Below are 19,360 nucleotides of genomic sequence, written 5' to 3'. Positions count from 1 at the left end.
GCTTCTACACATCAAGACTACAGACTACTCAGCTGGCATTATGCAAGTACAGCTAATTGATACAGCAATAGAACTTAAGTGCTAATAATTTAATTTCTCTAAGCAAAAGGAGTAAATACTGCTATGGGAATCAGCTGCATGGAAGTGCTTTCATTATAACTCAATTACCAAAACAATATTAACCATATCAGGAACATCTCTTCCCTCAGAGGAGAAAGTGAATCATTTGGTCTTCTCATCGTCTGAGGACCTCAACTATTCAATGGAATTCAATGCTATTCAAGGCCAACTAGATGGAAACATAGGAGGAATGCTGTGAACTCTATATTATCATGCATTATGAACAGTTGAGCAATAATCACTGTAAAACGAGAGTAGCTGTAATAAATTACTTCACAGGAGATCCTCACTAATTTATTTACTAGGAAGCACAGACTGTTCAACAAAAATCACCTTTCATGTCAATAGGTAATACAGCTGAAATATTATTAATCCTTAACATAACTTTTTCCTTAAGATAACGTCTGCTGATTGAACACCACCATACTTCTTTTCCTTACTGTGCGAGTAACAGGTGGGAAAGTAACTCTGCCTATATCCTTATTTGGCCAGAAAAATCGATGTTTAATTCAGTAATGTTGGACAAACAAGATTATTTGTAAGGTTACTCTGAAGAGCAAGCTACATGCTGCATCCTGCTTCAATCATTAAAATAATTAAAAAAAAAAAAAAGAAAATAACTTCCTATGTCCCTCTCAGTAAAGGACAGTGCATTAAAATTAGTTCCTTATAACCCCGCTGCTTTTACAATACCTTGCATTGGCCACACACTCCAGCGTGATTTCGCTGCTCCCTGCTACAACGCTTGTATTCTGTGGAGGGATTACGATGACGGGAGCCACGGTGTAAGAGGGGTCTATGGCACCTGCATAGGCAGAGAGAAACCTTGTGAAGACTCTGTACATCTGCAAACGGCGAGGCCTGGCACGTTCCAGGCAAAGGATCTCATCAAGCGACACAGCTGCAAATTTCACTCTTCAACCTCACCATGGATTTTAATCTCCTCATTAAGGGGAGATCTTCAGCATGACCATTCTCGATGGCTTTCATTACACTGTACAAACACACTGTTTCAATATACCCAGTTTGGTATCGTTCAAAACACTAACTCTCTAGAACTACTCCCAGAAGGAGTGCAGGGGCCATTCTCAAATAGAGAGCAAATAAATTAAGCATCCTAAAGGTTTTCTATTGTTGAGCACTTTTATCAAACACTTGCTGACTTATATTTTTAAGACCTTTTCATGTTTTGTTTAATCTTACCACTTCCATACTATTTCAAAAGAGTCTGCCAATACTCATGTTAGTTCTTTAAAAAGATTTTACACACTGGGGAACAAATGTAAAATTAACAAAGCAGCATATCACAGCAACTTCAATCCCTTTTTCTTATCAGGAAAGTAAATAACCCAAATCTGCTACTCTTTTGTGAGGCATCATACTGTAAATAATTTAGCTTATGCAACAGTCAGCAGACACTTAAAAAATGGTAAAAAGGCTGCTTGTAAATTTTCTCTGTATACATTTAGTAAGTGAATTAAAATACCCATGTATTCATAGGTACTTTGCTTCAAGCAACTCATTTGGGAAAGAAAAACTAGCTATTTTTTTAGCTTGAATAACAGAGTAATAACATTTTCTAAAGATACAGAATCCAATAAATGAATTATAGGGAAAAGTAATGAAAATAAAACTAAACTGATGGAAAAGCAAGCCAGTTCATCAAATGTTTTCTGCAAATGAGGCTAACGCATGCCCATTGAGCAGAATGGGAAACTGGCAAATGCAAGGTATGAACCCGGACGTCTAAGACAATTCCCCAAAGAATCAAAAATGGATAGAAGATTCTTTGCTTATCTCATACCCGGCATGCCAAAAACCATTTGACATTCAGTTTCACTTGTTGGATAGACAAAGGTTTTGCTAATAGGGATCAGAAAGTTCACAAAGTTAGCAGATTTCTCAATTACCAAATGACAAAATTTTTACCTTTTGACGTTTTTGTAATTGATAGCAAATAGTGTACTATGGGAGATGAAAGCATGCAGTATAATTTTAAAATTTTAAGAATACCACCCACACATCTGAATAAATTCAAGCATCCAAGAATAGTACTTAAGGAAGTGGTAAACACATATTTATTTCTTCCCATAAATACACTCTGTTGACCTGCCACAGCATCTATATGCAACTCATATGGGATCTCAAAAAACAAGCTTTTAGTAGATTCTACTCCTGCTCAACAACATTCTTGGAAATATGATGCTATCAGGTGGCAAATCTATTTTCTAAGAAGATTTCCATGGTGGTCTTGTAGGTAATCATGGCAGGAATTTTCCAGATAGTAATTGAAAAAATAGAAAACAAGCCGTGATCAGATTAGTAGCTTGCTACTGTTGAGAAGAAATAACCTCAGCATTACTGTTCACCACTACTTCTGTGCAAGATGAAGGTTTACAACAGTAAATGCTAAAAGATCAACAAACAAGTTACTAATTTGGCAGTAATCATTTCTTATCGCCATCTGTAAAAGAGGAAAACCACTTGTTTGACTTATCAGCTCCCCTGAAGAATGGCTCAACCCCACTAAAATGAGCCAAAGAAGAGAAGCCAGCTTTGTTGCGGTCTCTAGGAGTTCGCCATGTGCGAGCGGCTCTTTGTGCATTGAGCAGATAAGCAGGGGAAATAAAAGTGCACGTTACTCCGCCTGCAACCAGGAAAACGTAAGATTTCTTTGACTTTCTTACAGACTATAACAAGAATCTAAACAAAGTATGTGCTTATTTTCATTTTGTACCATCCCTGAAAGAAATCTATTAAAAGCAGGTTGTTGATAAAGATTTTGAGCCGGTGAACTAATACTGGTGTGATACAGAGGGCTCATCAAAATGGTTAGTGCTTGGATTCTAATATACCAAAGGTCAGCTGCAGATGTAACAAGCATATATAGAAAACAACATTTCAAAGTATTATCTAAACAGTATGTAGATAGCACGCATATTCCTATTTCATATTCAAAGACAGTTTAAGTTTCCCTTTGCAGCATAAAGAAACCACTTGCCATGATTCACTCTGGCCCCAATCCTGCCAAAGAAAACGCAACAGGGACATTCCCATGGCTCCTTTTGCAGGGGGTACTTTGCAGCTTTGTTTTGTGGCTAATCAAAATATCAAAGGAGAAATTTAGTTTTACTTTAGAGTACAAATCCCAATAGGGCTGTAATGTGGGATCTGCGTGTCCACCCCATCCTTTCAGAACTTCACCCTTTTGTAAGAAATCCACCAGCTGGAGTATCAGAGTAGCCAGGCTCCTAATCTAGATAAGGAGTAAAACTGTGATTTTGTTTTGATGATGCGATGCAGCAAATCAGAGTTCAGTCGGGCTGTGGAAGGTAGAGAGCTATTTCAAACAATCAGATAATGAAAACCTACCCAGGCTTTCCAAGTTTCTTATCCTACCCATCAATAAAGCCACTCTATCCCTCTCCTCCTCCTGACATGATTTTACTTGACTGGTGCTACACTAAAATACAATGCAGAATGTCATTGTTAGTAAACAGACATTTTCTTTGAAAATCCTTTGTAGAAAACAATTGAATTTTTTTCTCCTCTTCACTTTTCCTTTTTTACTTCATCAGACTTTTTCTTGTCTCAGTTTTCTAGGTCTCTTCTGTTTCCTTCTGGCTTTTCATCACCCCTGCCTGCCCTCCTTCAGGCAGCTTCTCTGCATTCGTCACTGGCCATTTCGCCTCCCTGCCATCCCATGGTCCGCTATAGATATTTCACACTATTTAAGAACTGCTCAATTTCCCATGTATCCTTAATTTTAATGATTGAGCTTCAGTTTCTCTGAAGGAAATATTTATTAAAGACACTGAAATGGGAGAGCAATACACATGCATACAAGAACATGGTTACAGTGAAATGAATTTGCTAATAGGGGACCACCATTCCCACTCATATTCTATCTTTTCTGAAAGAAAAGATCTTCTTTCCTTTGTATCTGCTTTCTGAACCCCTCCCTCTCAGCTAAGAAAGCAAAGCAACATTAGGGAAAAACACTGACCCCGGAACCGTAGCCAAGGGATGCCTCACTATTAGACATCGTAAGTCTGCAGGGAACTTGCAGGACGCTGCACAGGCAAGGCTGAACGGCACTGAAGAACAGTTAAGGGATGTGCTCTTAATCTGATTCTAGTCCTTAACAGACAACTGGACAGAAAGACTGCCACAGGCAAGAGTCCTAATCCAAGCAGAGAGTTTTCTCCAAAAAATGGGGCGCTCTGTTTTATTTCACTTTGTATGTCTTTTAGCCACAGGACTCACAGTATTTCCAATCTTCCATTTGCTTCTAAACCTTCTCATTAGACACTGTCTTAATTATTACTAGGGCCCCGCAACTGAAGTGCCTTCAGGAGCGTCACCAACCAACCTTTGAGGCTTGACTACCATAACACCAAAGGCTCTGACTTACAAGTGGAGGGAGCTTATGTTGCAGCTGTTTCAGTGGTTCCCATCCCCAGCTGCTCATGAAGCAGTTGGTGAACTGCTGCCATTTACCACCCAAAATATTAAGGTAAATTGGCACAAGTATTATTTTTCCATATTTGACTTTTTTAAAAAGAGAAAAAAGAGCCAAAAAAAAAAAAAAAAAGAAAAATAGAGTCCAAAAAAAAGAAAAAGAGAAAATGGAAAGGAGAAGATCCGGTTTTTTTCTGTCCCTCTAAACATAAACTCCTCTCCAAACTGTGGCATTCAAGAATCTGACAATTCTGCACAAAGCAGAGATATATTGAGGGAAGAGAGAAAAAGAAAGAGTGAACACCTCTTGCATGGTCTATTTGTTTTTATCACCAGTGGCTGTGCATGACTGCACAACGCCGATCTTGGATCACACCAGACTCCCCCCTTCTCTCCTCCCATCTGACCAGGAAGGAAACCTGTCCCAAGTGGTCTGTAACACTGATTATTTAATACTGATGAGCTGTAGAATTTTTAATCTGTTATTTAAATACAGTCATTATGTAGGCTGCCCTATCATCTCTGAAAAGACACTGTTTTTCTCTCTCTACATATATTGCCATGTAAGGTATAGGGAATTTTAAATATTATAATTTACAGTTTATAAAGATCACAGACTTTATCAAAGTCACTTGGGTGCTTAATCTTCCCAATAGAGATGAAATCTCACTCAGGCCATATGACTGAAGATACAAAAGGTGCTGTCCCCTTCAGAAATGTATAAACATTAGGTTCTTTCCCAGATTTTACATTATGGCTTGCAAAGTTTATCTGTATTTGTGTTTGCAGTGCCGAATATTAAGAATATTACTTCAGTGGATGCTCAAATTCATCTCAGAGAGACACAGTGCAAACCAGCCTTGATAAAAGGTGAGAGAAAGTGTTTATCTCTTGAAAAGAAGTAATAGCTTGAGTTCAGACTTGAGAAAAATGGCTGAGGAATTAAATTGCTTATAGGTCCCAATCCTTTCAAGACAATACAAACAAAGTGACCACGAGCAGGAGGAGTGAGGATTGCCTAAATAATCACCCAGATCACCCTCATTTACTTAATATGGGGTAGAGCCTGGAACGTGATGTTGACTGCTAGTCATTCCTACCCTTAGACTTAGTTACTACTGCAATTACTTCTCAGCATCCTGTTTTCAGTGAAGAAGGAATCCCACAGGAATAAGTATCCAAAAATGGATTTACTTCTTCATATCACGAAATTTGTCTATGGAAGAAACACACTTTGCAGAAAAGATCACCAGAACACTACCCTCAAGCTAATGGAGAAATGGAATACTTTAACAGAACTTCAAAACCATTTATAAGTTAACCTGGGAGAAAAAGATTAGAAAACCGTCACCATAAACTTCCTACAGACTTTCAGACTTGCACAGTACGCAGAAATGCCTTCACAATTACTATGCAGGATACATGCAAAGCTTCATGTTACCAAATTATGGATACCTATATTACAAAAAAGCAGAATAGGAGATAAGAATCCAATACAAATAGCAAAAATATTACATATAAATAGTTCAACATTACGGCATGAAGAATGTGCAATCTCTGCCTGTGTAACATGGAATATGAGAAAAGAGGAGAAATGACAATCACGTGGCTTCTCAAGATTGCTCAAGGGGAAAAAAAAACCAAAACCACAACCTTACAAATACAAACTATCTAATGGAATACATTTCACTTTTTCCAGGTACAACCTGCAGATGGTTTGGATTATCAACCCATAATGGATTAATGCCCCTTTCCCTTTCCAGTACAAGATACACAACAGGAATTGGATCCTGATCAATAATAGATTAATTTCCCTTCCCTCTTGCAGTACAAGATGCACAACAGGAATTGGAGCCTGATCAACAGACTAGCAAATGCTGACAACCACCTGCAGGTACAAGAGAGAAACATTATGCAAATAATGAAAAAAGTGTATTTCTCAATCATAAAACTCTATCCTAAAACATGGCTTGTCTATTTGTTCCCTACTTATCAGTGATTATTAACAGTTTATACAATGAAAGAGTGTTAAAATAAGAAAAGTTACCATTTCATTTTTTCATTTTTATTCTAGCAAGGACTGTATTCATTTTCAAAAAAAAAGGGAAATACATGATGCTGCTGTGCGCTACTGTGCGCTGCACAGGTCTCTGTTCAGATTTCTAGACATAAAGAAAAATAACAGAGACTTTCCTGTGAGGATTCCTGGTCACATTTGTTTAGTTTGATGAATAACATTAAAACTCCAGATGGAGTTTTTTTGAGTCAAAAGTATGTATTTATAAAATAATTAGCAATCCAACGGTACAGAGTTGGTGTATGAAGAATTATGACTTTTCAGTACCTGAGGATATCTTAAGACTCCTCAAACATGTACAGATTAACATAATTTCTGATCTTGAAACTTTGAGAAACTAGAGTGTAGACTCAAAAAAAGTAAATAAGCAACAACATAAAATCTTAGCTTTGTGGATCAAATTTACAGTGAAAATGGCCTAGTTGTTTGAATCAATCACACCAAGTGGATTCTTATATATACAGTCCTCGTCTTGATCCAGACATCAGACATCACGACATATGAATAAAACACCAGATATGAAAGAGGTTTACAAAACACAATACAAGCAAAACAAGTGAACGGTCTAAGTCAGTTGTATTTATTGACGCAGTATACTCTTGTCATTGTGACTAAGCTTTGCCCACATCAGATCAAACACACCATTCATTTCCACTGCAAGTGAAGTAAACAAAACCAAACCAAACCAAAACAAAACAGGCGAATAAAAGCCAAACAAAATACAGCAAGTAGATCACAAATTAAATAAGCAGTGTATGAGGGGGGATATGGCAAAGAGAAGCAATTACAAAAGATTTCATCAACAACTCTTGAAGAAGCCTTGCACAAATTAACCTTGGCTGAATCACTCATGTTGTAAAGCAGAGCCTGAAAACCTGCACTCCTTCCTTTTCTATCCATCCCTTCTGGGCCTGGGTGGTACGCCATATATGTTACAACAGTACTTCTGATTCATTTAACTCTGAAAAATAAACTTACTCAAGGAAATTAACCTACAAATGTGTGATTTACCCAGTCTAGCTTGCAACTCTGCAAGCAGTTCAAAATGCACTTAACTTCAGGTGCTTGCTGCTCGGTTTGAAGAGAGTGAAAATACTCACATTCCTAATTTAAGTAGATCTACAATATTACAGAAACAGACCCTTAAAGGAGAAAATGGAAAAAAATACATTAATTATGCAAAATGTTGGCAAGAATATATTTTATGCATATGGAGCTCCTGCTAACTGTTGGGAGCAGAGGATTAGAAAGCACCTCCTGGGTCGGCCTAGCTCCCTGTCTCTCCGACATCCCGTCATACAATCCTGTTTCTGAATGTACTGGGGCCTGTGGTAAAAATATTGACATTTTTTAATGCCTCTTTTCTGGTTGGAAAGTTTCCTAGAGCTTTGTTGTTCAACCTGTTAAACACACTCCTGATTTCCAGCTTAAATGTATTTATGACCAATGGTACCCCATTTGTTCTTCTGCCAAAGCTGTCCTTTAGCTTAAATAGCTCTTTTCTCCCTCTGTGATCTTTATGTCCTAAAGTATTTAGAGAAAACAATCATACTCCTTCACAGTCTTAATTTTACTTAGCTAAACAAGCCAAACTTTTCTTGTCTGGCAAGTTTGAAAGGATTCACTGAAATATATACAAACAAAAGAATAGGAGAAAGGATAAAAAAAAAAAATAGCTAGCATCACACTACAAATGTTTCCAAATGTTTAAACAAATAACAGCCACGTTTGTAAGAGCTTTTTTTCCCCTTGGTAAGGACTTTCACACAGACTGCAAGAGCTGTTAGTTTTAGCCCTAGGGAAAGATTAATGGAGAACTCAACTCTATCCACAAGATGACTTATACCCTTTTGTGTGTAGATACTACAGCAAAGAGGAGCTTTATGTATTTTATTAGATAAAACGGAGGCTAAAATACAGGTTGAGAAGCTTCTAAAACCTTGTAGAGAGTTTTTAGGGTCTATTCCTGGGCATAATGAGAGACAGGGGCCTAAATACAGTCGATTTACAAACAGAAAAAGTATTTCTGTAAACAACAGAAATACTGCAGTGCTCAAGGAGAGGCACCACGGCCGGGATGGTTCATGGTGACACAGTCTCTCCAGCTTGGCTCTTGCCAATTCTGCTCCATAGACTGGGAGATCTGGCTTTTTTTTCCCCCGATTTTGCCCCTTTTCTACAGGCCATTAAGTGCAGGTGATCCAGCGACTGCTATTTGGGGGTGAGCCCTCCACAAAACAGACTTGTTCCTCCTCTTTTCTACTACCTGAGGTCTACAAACCCACTTTGTATTTTAGGACTACTTCAGAAATAAATTTCTAGTGTTGTCCCATGTAGTTTTAAGGAAATTGAGCCACTGCTTAGTTATACAGCTCCCTGTGATGATTCAGCAGCTAAATTCAAAAGCAGACCAAATTTCTGCTCCAGCACTCTGAAATTCCCTTCTCACAACTCCTCATGCAAAAAGAGCAATTTGGAAGTTCAGTCTCTGTCACTGACCTGAACTTCCCCCATGCATAGCGAGGGGTTTCTTTTTGCCTAGAAACTTATCATCCAGCACATCATTAGAGCTTTTAACATGAAAAAATATATAGCCTCAAGCTATTCTAGCTAAAGAACACTCAGGTGGCTTTTCAATTCACCGGATAGCTTTAATATCGGCTATATAAGTGGACAGAGTGTGTAATCTTATTCAACAGCAGTTAAAAAGTGGGAAAAAATATCCACGATCTACCAATGGAATCTATTAGCCTCAGAGTCATCTTCAAAGTGATGCGAGCGGCAACAGGTACAGCAGCCCGCTGCAGCCAGCCGGCAGGGCAAGCGGCACCTCTGCAGCCAGCAGCCAGAACCTTTGTATAATCCAAAACACGCTTATGTTTAAAAAGATTTTAAAATAACTCATCAGTGGAAATGATTTTTAAGAGGCTGCATATTTTTACAATGCACTTCAGTGCATTGTAAGAGAAGCATCATTTTAAATATAAAAAGGCATGCATTTAGGAGGAGGAAACAGGTTTGAGGGATCTGACAGCGGTTGCATGGATTTCTGCAGCAGACCACAAGAGTCGCTTTCTCCTGAAAGCAAAAAGGAACTTTTAACATCTTACAGCCTTGGCGCTTCACGTATCTGGATATTTACCACTTGCTTTCTTAATAAAGGTAAAGTTAATAAACCACACATCAATAACTGAATGTTAAATAAACTAGAACTGTCAGTTAATCATAATGTCCAGAAATGCAAAATTCAGTGGTGAGACAAGAGCTGAGAGAAGAAATGAAGAAGGAAAGCTGAGCTGGGGACATGGCTGCGTTGCAGGAATCCGAGAACCACCGCTATTTCAGATGCTGCAGTTCCCACCAGCAGATTCTGGTTTACTGTCAAGCAGCAGGAAAGAAAGAGAAAGGGGAGGCAATAAAATGCTGCCCTCTATTTTCAAATGTATCTTCATATGTGGCTTCATTTTTTTTATAAATGCATTTCTTAACTCCTTACTTTGGCACAAATAAAATCACACAATTGAAAATCTAGTTGCTGCTTCTCCTATTTGTAACAAGTTTAAACACTCTTCTACTTAGAAATGAAAGGGTGGTAACAAAAAAAAAAGAGAGAAAAAAGAAGAAAAGAAAAGAAAAAAAGACATTCTCATCTATCCTTCACTGGACTTAAATAAAGAAAAACATCTGCAGTGACTTTGGAGGAAATTATTTAAGAAATGCCTTCAAGAATTTATTTTATGACAACAATAATTGAAGCACTATTTTCACAGGGAGGATTTAAGATTAAATATGCTCTGTAGAGCATAAAACATACGTACAATTGATCATATTTAAGTTTCTAAGATCTATTTCTTTGTAGCATCTTTTTAAATGAACTTCATGTTGTGGTGCAGTGCATTGGAAGCAGACACTTGCACATATATACTGATCATCTGACAAACAGTCCTGATATGAAATTTCAGTTGGGCTCCAAGTTTAAAAAAAGTTGGAGTTTTCTAGCATCAACTTAGATTCAGAAGAATATCATCAGATACCTGGCAAATACATGAAAATAATAAATATTTTTGGATTTTAGAGATTTCCTTAGGCCTGGATATCTACTGTACTTGGCTGCTTGTTTAAAAATCTGTGATCTTCCTGAAAATTAAAGAATTTAAACCTGCCCTCACTGAGAATAAGCAAAAGACAAATCTGGAAGTGTTCCACAGTTGATCTGTTCTTCACAATGAAAGGAAGGGCTTTGCTGTCACAGACATTTGGTGCCAGTAAATGTGTACAGGCCACCAAATTGGCCATCATTATCTAAAAAGTGTATACAAGAGACACTCAGTTAAAGCCATGCGAGCACATTTTTGCAGTTGCTGGATAAGCAAGGCGTTGATCAAAGCTTTCTCCAGAAAATCCACTCTAAGAGCAGGGATTAACATTTGCTACATATAAACATTATTTGAACTTTAAAACTAAAAAAAAAACAAAAACACAACCAAATTTAAAAACCTGTCCTCAGATCCTAGATGTCCTAGATGTTACAGGCACGGAACAATTTATGAAGGCTTAAAGGAGAGCACTTTTACAGATATTTATAACATTGAACTAAATAGGCAGTTTTGTTCTTTGTTGCTGAACTACTGTTCAGACCAAGATGCACTCACTGAGCAGCATTTTAAGCTCAAGGTCAACTCTTGCTGCGTTCTATTTGTTTTATATATATATATATATATATATATATAAGAGAAACATGTTTTGGGATCCAGATTGCTACCTTGCTCCCAAAGGTCTGCTATTTCTCTTTACATAAAGAGAGCAGATCTGAAAAACAAGAGGACACCCCACAGCCTTCTTCCAACAGCTAACTCAACCAAACATATGGAATGACTTGTCAAAATAATATTTTGAGAAATAGGTTATCAGGGGCCTCAGGTCCACTCCATATGGTCTAAAGTTCTCCATCCCCCTTGACCATATCATGCTATTTTTTCCACTTTCTTCTATAAAGGGATACAATCCTTAATAAAAGTAGAGTTGTTCAGGTCACGGAGATTCAGAAGCAAATAAAATTTCATTTATATATTTAGAGTACTGTAAAATAAAAAGCAGGGCAAAACCACTCACACAGCAGAGCTCAGAATCCAAAGAAATATTTTTCTATCAAAAGAAAGAATTTTTCTTCCTGTTCATAGCACAGATGTTCTTCTAAATAAAGTGCAGCTTTCCCTTTGCAGCCTTTGTGATTATCAATCTTTGGTTATTTTATAATATAAGGTTGCCTCAGACCTCAGCAGGGAGAAAAATACACATTGCTGTTTTTCCTCTGTAGCAAGAACAAAACAACTGTGAAAGCGAAGAATGTTCCAAAAGAGCGAACAATAACCCAGCTAAAGAAAGTCTACAAACTTATTCATTCAAAAATAATTCCACAGATGGATAAGCATTTAATTTTCTGAAGTGAGAATAAACCAGCATCTCTCTTCTCTGGAAGACGGAATAGGTTTTTGTATCTGCCTATTTATACACGGCACATAAATGCATGCTCAGAGAATGCTGCAAGTACTGTAAAAAGAAATCTAAGGGGAAGTTATTACTCAAGGCTCTTTGTTAGTATTTCTGCAGTATGGCTAGTGTCAGCATTGTTAAAAATAAATTGTTAGTCGTACCTTACTTGGCCGGTACAAATGCTGTTTGCATTAACGTACTTATGATTTCCTATCTGCTGCTCCCAGATAAGAGAGGAGTTTAAGAGTATGATGTCTTTTCGATCTTGCATTGACTTCTTCCCCTCTCAGAAATGGGCTGGGTCACTGTTTTCAGCTGTATGGACAGTCAATAGCCTCTCCTGCATATGACAAGGCCTCATTGCTTTGATAGGGATAAACAGAAGCTCATTTCCACAGGGTGCTCTTGTCTCCCAGCTCATCCAAAACTTTGCATTTTGTGCTGCTTCTTATTTGAAACTTGTCATCATAATATGACACTAGGATGTCACAACAGAATTACAGTTAATAAGGAAAATTAGGGGGAATAAATGAAAGATAAAATGGTACATTAGGAAATGTCCCATTGCCTAAGTCATGAATTTATATATTGTTGAGATACAAGCGACATCTATTTTGCTTTCTTTTAAGAAGAAATAAATTCACCCCTAGGTTTAGAAACATGCTGTCACTTTCCAAAATGTCCTTGGGTTATCAGTTTAAAATTAATTGGCAATGTGTGATTAGGCAGAACAGAACAACATTGTTTAGATTTAATCAACCCATTTTATTCAGATTTGCCCTGAAAATAACACTTAACAATATGATTCTGCTATCCGGGTGGTAATGGGCTGTGTTAGTGCAGAACCACCAAACGTCAGAGCAACTAAAACAGTAAGAACATGTTGCAGGGTCCACTTGACAACAAAACACTGTCGCTTGCTTTCTCTCATACACATACAACCTCCTAAAACTACTTACACAGAATGAAGAAGAACGAATCACATCACTTACACACACACATAAAATGCATTTAGATATGGATTAAAATTATACTGAGCAGCTAAAACAAAACTGGAAGCCAGGATGGGAAGAGCTGGCTGTAGCTCGTACCTGGAACCTGAATTCTGCAGGGGATGCCCATTAGCCTACAACACTGAGCTAGTTTTGCCTTGTTCTGCTTTGTGACTTCTGTCCAGCTTTTTGATTGTGGTATTAGTTCTGCAAACCCAGTGCATCCATACCTATCTTCAGTGAAAGAAAACACCAAATGAATAAATCACACATAATAACAAAAGCTAGTGTTAACCTCTATACCCGCTAGTGAAAACATCCTATGGAGTGTCACGTCACCGATCTATCTCCTCTTCCCTCCTTTCTTTTGAGAGTAATTATGAAGCAGAGATTAAGGTGTGCCAGACCATTTGGCTATTCAGGAGCCAAAGAGTTTTACAGCATAGACCAATTTAAGACAATAAAATGTGTTACCTACTGAACCACAAAATCTCTGAGAAAACTCAGAAATACAAGCAGCTTTTTGAAACAAACCATAATCTCTCCCTCCTACTGCCTCCGAAGCCTGTAACCCCAAACAAACAAACAAAAAAAACCTGAAAAAAACAAAACCTGGTGATATATAGAAATAAAAGTACAACTGAAGCATTTTTGACATTTCTCTATCACTCTTAAAAATAGTAATAATCTTGAGCTATTGAAGTTACTGAAAGAAAATAAAAATCAATGCATTTTCACTTAGCACTTTTGAAAAAGAAAAAGATTAGTTGGTATTTCTATTTCAGCAAAATGCTTTAATGCAGCTTTGTAACAGAGCCCACCATAACTTACAAATAAAGCTCTTCATACTCAAGCATTCACTGCACCCCAGAACTTGCTACTTGGAAGGGAATACAGGCAAGGCTGCACTTCCAAGCGTGAAGTGGGCAGAGTAGTTACTGGTGCCGGTACCATGTCCAGGCTACATCACCTGCAGTGTTCTGGCGCTCTATAAACAGCTGCCCCATGGTCTCATGTGGCATAAGCATAAGGCAGGGAATTTAGACATATCTACTGAGGATTCTGTCTCTTTATTAAAGGAATTTATTTCACATGACATGGAAATTGCCTTGGGTTTATGCTTTCATTGCTTACCGCAGCCTCAATGCAGCAAGCAATGATGCACAAATTGAGGGTGGGGTTGATTGGGGGGGGGGGGGGGGGGGGAGTGGGTTTTGAAGGTTTTTTTGTGTGTGTTTGTTTTTTAATAACATACGTGGAAAAATTTACAAGCTTCAACTTCAATGCTCAATACCCAAAGCTCTGGAAATGTGGGCTTTTAAGTGTTTCTCTGCATTTCCCGTTTTTTGGCTGGTCACAGATTTTAGGTTTGTAAGCATGGTCAGGATAAAAATGATAAGATTTCTGATAGACATTAAGAATCTTCTGCAAATCATTTTAAACTACTCAAAGCTGTCTTTGAAAGTGGTAAATGGTTGAACCTTCCCTTAATACAGGCAGGGTGGATATTAAATTGTATATTTTATAGTGAATCACACGTATTGCTCATAATAATTAATAGCCATACCAATGTAAAAGACAACAACAAAAAATAGCATCCTGCAAACAAATCTGCTGCTTATCTCATATAGGAGAACTAGAGTCACCAAAATGCTTTACAAGAAATGTTTTTAAATGCCGACAATTTTTCTGTTGTTTCTCATTCCTCTCTATGCATACAGATGCATAAAATGTAAAACCCAGCAAAGAGGAAAAGTGGAACATTTAAAAAAGCTGATTTAATTCTGCACAAAACCTTTACTCCTACCATTAAAAAGTACAATTTATTACCACTGGAAAGCATAAGTAGTAGAAAGTGCTCTTGAAAAATAATAACTACTTCTACCAGCACACCAGAGACCTCTACAGAAGATGTAGGAACCATTATCTCCATTTTACATGTGGCGAAAAAGAGGCAAGGACAAACATTACTGAAATGAGGCTACAGCAGGTAAACGACTGACCTGTTTGTTACAACCTTTTAACATTTTAGGCTATACTCAAATACAGGATGGAAAACTTTTTTTTCTTTGCAATGTCCAATTGGAAGAAGACGACGCTATGCAATATCCAGGAGATCTTGCAAGCTCTGAAGCTGTCTCCCCTTCTCACGCTTCCTTTGCAGGTCAGTTCTCAGTTGAAAGATTTGTTAATGTGATATGGCAATCTAAATTAAATTCTACTGCAAATTTTCAGACAATGCTGGACAGTTATTCACAGCATCTCTGGTCAACAGCAGACAGGATAGGGGAAAAAAGACAGTGTATTCTCCCAGGTTTTATCATAGGCAATGCCAGCATGAGAATAAACCAGGCAATTTGCATTTCTCAGAGTTATTGTTTCAAGCTGCCTGCAGACTCTGGCACATGTCATCACGCCAATTTAACTGAGCTTTAGCTATTACAAGCATTACAAATGAATGTCTAAACCCTAGATCATAACGTATGTTAAGGCCATTCAAACAGCAGGTTACACTCAAGTGTTAAAAATTTGCTTTCCTGCTTCTCAATCTCTACAGTAATTTCCTGCCATATCTTTCTTTTGTACTTTCTCAAAGAGATCAAATGTATATATTCAACATATTTAAAAATAAAAAAGCCAGAATGAAAAACAGTCTGAAACATTGCAGAACATGGATTCAGTCGGTGTGTAATTCTGCTGTTAGCGAGCACTTGGACTCACTGCCTGCCCTGCCCTGAGACCGAGCCAGCAAAGGAGCCCTGGGCAGGGGGGACTGCTGTTCTCAAGGCCCTGAACTGAGTTCTTCCGAGATGCAAACCAGCAGCATCTCTTTGCCTTCCCAATTTTCCTATGAACTAAGATGTGGTCAGTGTCATACGCTCAAAATCAACTCCTGGCTGCTATTTACTTCCACAGAGCAGTTTGAGGAGTATCATCGCCAGCTGGAATGTGGGCCAGTGCTGCCAAAAGGCCAGCATCGGGGCCTAGTGTCCACCAGCGGGCTCTGCAGCCTTGTCCTCCCTCCTGGCTGTCAGTGCCTGTGGTCAAGGTCAGCTCTTATGTGGTGCAGCTGTATAACTTTGGATCAGGCTGCTGGAAAAATAGCTAACTTGTGAGATGTGCGTGAGAAAGAGCTGTGAGAAACCTCATCCAGGGCCTCCACCCATTGACAGAGGAGCTGCATTTAAAGTCAGGACCTTGGTCCTTGCCTGAGCTATGTTGTAGGTATGATTGCTCCCAGCATTGCACCTTGCCGACTTGACCTCCTGGCTTTAGCTTGGACCTGCCTTGTCACTATGGGTTTGTCTGGCGATGACTGGATGATTGGGCATACCTCTTTTTCAGACAGTGCAGGACTGTGTCCCTTGTCAGGGAGGACCTTGCTGCTGCCTTGCTGTCACCCTCAGCTCCTGACTCTCTTGCGGACCAGCTTGCCCTTGCTGCTCCCTGACAGCCAGTACTCAAACAGCAGGCTCAGGATTTGAGACTTTCACATGGTAGCAAGGCAGGTTAATGTACTTCTTAGAATCTGAGACCTCATTAACTTATTGCTTAGATGTAGCCCTATCCGTAACCACTTGGATTAGAAGGTCAAAAAAATTAAGTAGAGATGATGAAAGGAAATTCAGCAGCATCAAACCAAACACATAAACATAAGGACCAGCTACCTGACTCCTGAAAAAGCCTAAGACTGACCCATGATAGCCAATGGCAAGCGGTATCTCTTGCCTCAAAGAGCATTCTTCTGAAAACTAAAAAGAAAATGATCGGACTCAAAATTGTTACTTTTAAATTTGTTTTCCAGCCTATGTCCGTCATTATGATCAATGACAGGCTACAAACCAAAAGGGTTAAATGAGATGCTGGGGAAACTGCTGTTGCTTTGCTTATCTTTTGAGTGTATTGCTGTCAACAGCTGGATGAGCACACTGCATATAACAGAGTACGTGGACAGGGCTACCAGCATATCTGTGAACTACAGATGAACGGGTGAACTACATGTACTAGTGACACTAGATGCTTCAAAGATAATTTATATTAGTGAAGTCTCCTGGGTAGGAATTAATTTTTTTTTATTTGCACATAAAAATGGTTTCTGAAGACATAATTTAGGATGAGTTTGTTTCTCCCTAATCACTTGATTACCACAACCAAAAGTTGGAACTGGGACAAGAGTACTTAGAGAGCTTAAATGACAGATGTCATCCCATTTCTGAGAGGATGTTAGGGGATATTCGAGAAGGGATATGACTTTCTCTTTAAAAAGAATGAAAAATAAATTGAATTTTCTCTCTGTAAGCTTTATGAATCAGTTTCCCATTTGTCTGTGGTGACAGATTCCTGTATTTCCCAGAAGAAAATACAGTTTTTCCTTGAGGAAGGGGAAGCAAAACAGAAGGTGAATCAAAATATTTTGATTGTTTCAGTTCTTTAATGGACAACTTTCTAAGGAAGCAACTTGATGAATTCATCCATATGGCTGCCCTTTCCCAGGGGTCTTGTTATCTACAGATGTATCTGCAGGGTGGGATTAAGTTCCCTAGACCACCAGGAAGAAAAGGGATGCATTAAATACATTACTAGTTAGTACATTTCTCTTTGGCATATCTTTGACGATTTGACTCAGCAATCCATCCAAAAACTGTTCCTTTTAATGAAGCAATATTACTATGAATTTGATCTAGATGCTCTCCAGCCCTCTCCAGACGTTCTTCTGGCCACCGAGTTATTCCTCTGCTCACTGACAGAGTTCACACTGGGCTGTCTCACTGAACACATACATGTATACATCTGTGTACATTTACAGCTTTAGGGTGGGTTTTTCTTACTTGACCAAGGACTAAGAAAACCAGAGAGTAAGCAATACCCTGAATGCTGGGGATGCACAAAATGAGCTGCCTAGTTTCATAAACACTCCTCCCCTTCATGAATACCCCTGGTTGGAGGGGGGAAGTCTTTTTAAGAGACACATTATTAACTTACTTCTATAATGAAGGCTAGAATCCTCAACCCTTCTCATAACATTACAGGAAAGGCATCTAAAGATGAAAGGGCATGTTCAACAAAGCACAAATATATGTTACCATTATTTGATGATCAGCTTCAGGTTAAACCTGTCTGCCTTGAGACTGGAGATTAATAGTGATAGCTTCTTTTAATGACTGTAGAAATGCCACAGTGCCTGCCAATAACAACTTGAGCAATGAACAGGTTGCTATAGAATGTATTGTTTATGCACCACTGACTGCAATCTCTATACAGAAAATTTAATAGACCCTTTTTTCCCTCTCAGCAAGCTTATGTGGTTGGGGATTTAGAATTGCATTATTCCTTATGACCTGACTTATTTATCATGTCAATCATAGTAATGATGTGTCAAAATTATCACAATTCTGAAGCTTTCCTTTTGTCATCATTTTGAGAGTGTTCTTTCTCAGCATTATAAGTACCTATGACAGAAGAGACATCAGAGGCATAGATTTCATGCACGGCTCTAACAAAACCACAGGGTTAAATAGGTATTTCTAGAGCCAAAGCACCATGGGACAACTTCTACCATTTTTCTAATCCACTTCTTGTAATAGCAGCTAGACACACAGCTGCAACTGCAATTAAGGAGAAAAGATAGGGAATAAAACTGCACAGAGTCATTTGCCAAAGGTCAAATTAAGATGCTGGAATTTGCAGGTCCTGACCCACCTAACACCATGCGGTTGGACTTCTGATACCCCAGTCAGATTTAAAATTACAACTTTAGCAATTAGTAAGACTAAAGAATTAGACAAGCAGGTTACTTGTTGGCGAGATCGACCTTCCCTGTCTAAACAAAAAGCTTTGTCAAGGACTCCAGTTAGGGAAGGGAAAGTAATGCAGATGGAGGGATTTAGCCCTTGCTGAAACAGAAGTTTCAGGCAAGCGTGCATGCGAGGTCACAGCCAGGCTGATGAAGGTGACTGTCTCAGCAGCTCAGGTGCAGCATTCCTCAGAGCAGGTTTCTGAACAAAATACTGGACTGCATCAACACCAGGTTATTGACTCAGAGAAATTAAAGGATGAGAAATAGTTAAGAACAGGAGTTGTGTCAGAGGTACAACATATATTCTTTTGGTTCAATTTTCTAGAGCCTGAGGTCTGAAAGAGATGGAAGCCTCTTTGAAAGGGTCTGGACAGCATTCTAAATTTCATGTACCATAAGTTTCTCTCAGTCACAGAAGAT

The 19,360-nt window shown here is 38.5% G+C and overlaps 1 protein-coding gene across 9 annotated transcripts in view; it reads right to left on the bottom strand.

The window, feature by feature from the left end:
• Nucleotides 1-19,360, bottom strand: part of SDK1 (sidekick cell adhesion molecule 1) — a 424,191-nt gene that overhangs the window by 159,222 nt on the left and 245,609 nt on the right. For all 9 annotated transcript variants that reach the window (XM_087732480.1, XM_087732484.1, XM_087732481.1 and 6 more), the window contains one exon: nucleotides 814-925. In XM_087732480.1, the coding sequence (XP_087588606.1) occupies nucleotides 814-925 (112 nt within the window). The remainder of the gene's footprint in view (nucleotides 1-813; nucleotides 926-19,360) is intronic.

This window comes from Nipponia nippon, unplaced genomic scaffold (assembly GCF_047370975.1).
Source record: "Nipponia nippon isolate SJK-2023a ecotype South Korea unplaced genomic scaffold, ASM4737097v1 scaffold_5, whole genome shotgun sequence".
NCBI classification, from domain to species: Eukaryota; Metazoa; Chordata; class Aves; order Pelecaniformes; family Threskiornithidae; genus Nipponia; species Nipponia nippon.
The sequence above is the reverse complement of the archived record's forward strand: the minus strand, read 5'-3'. Positions and strand labels throughout refer to the sequence as shown.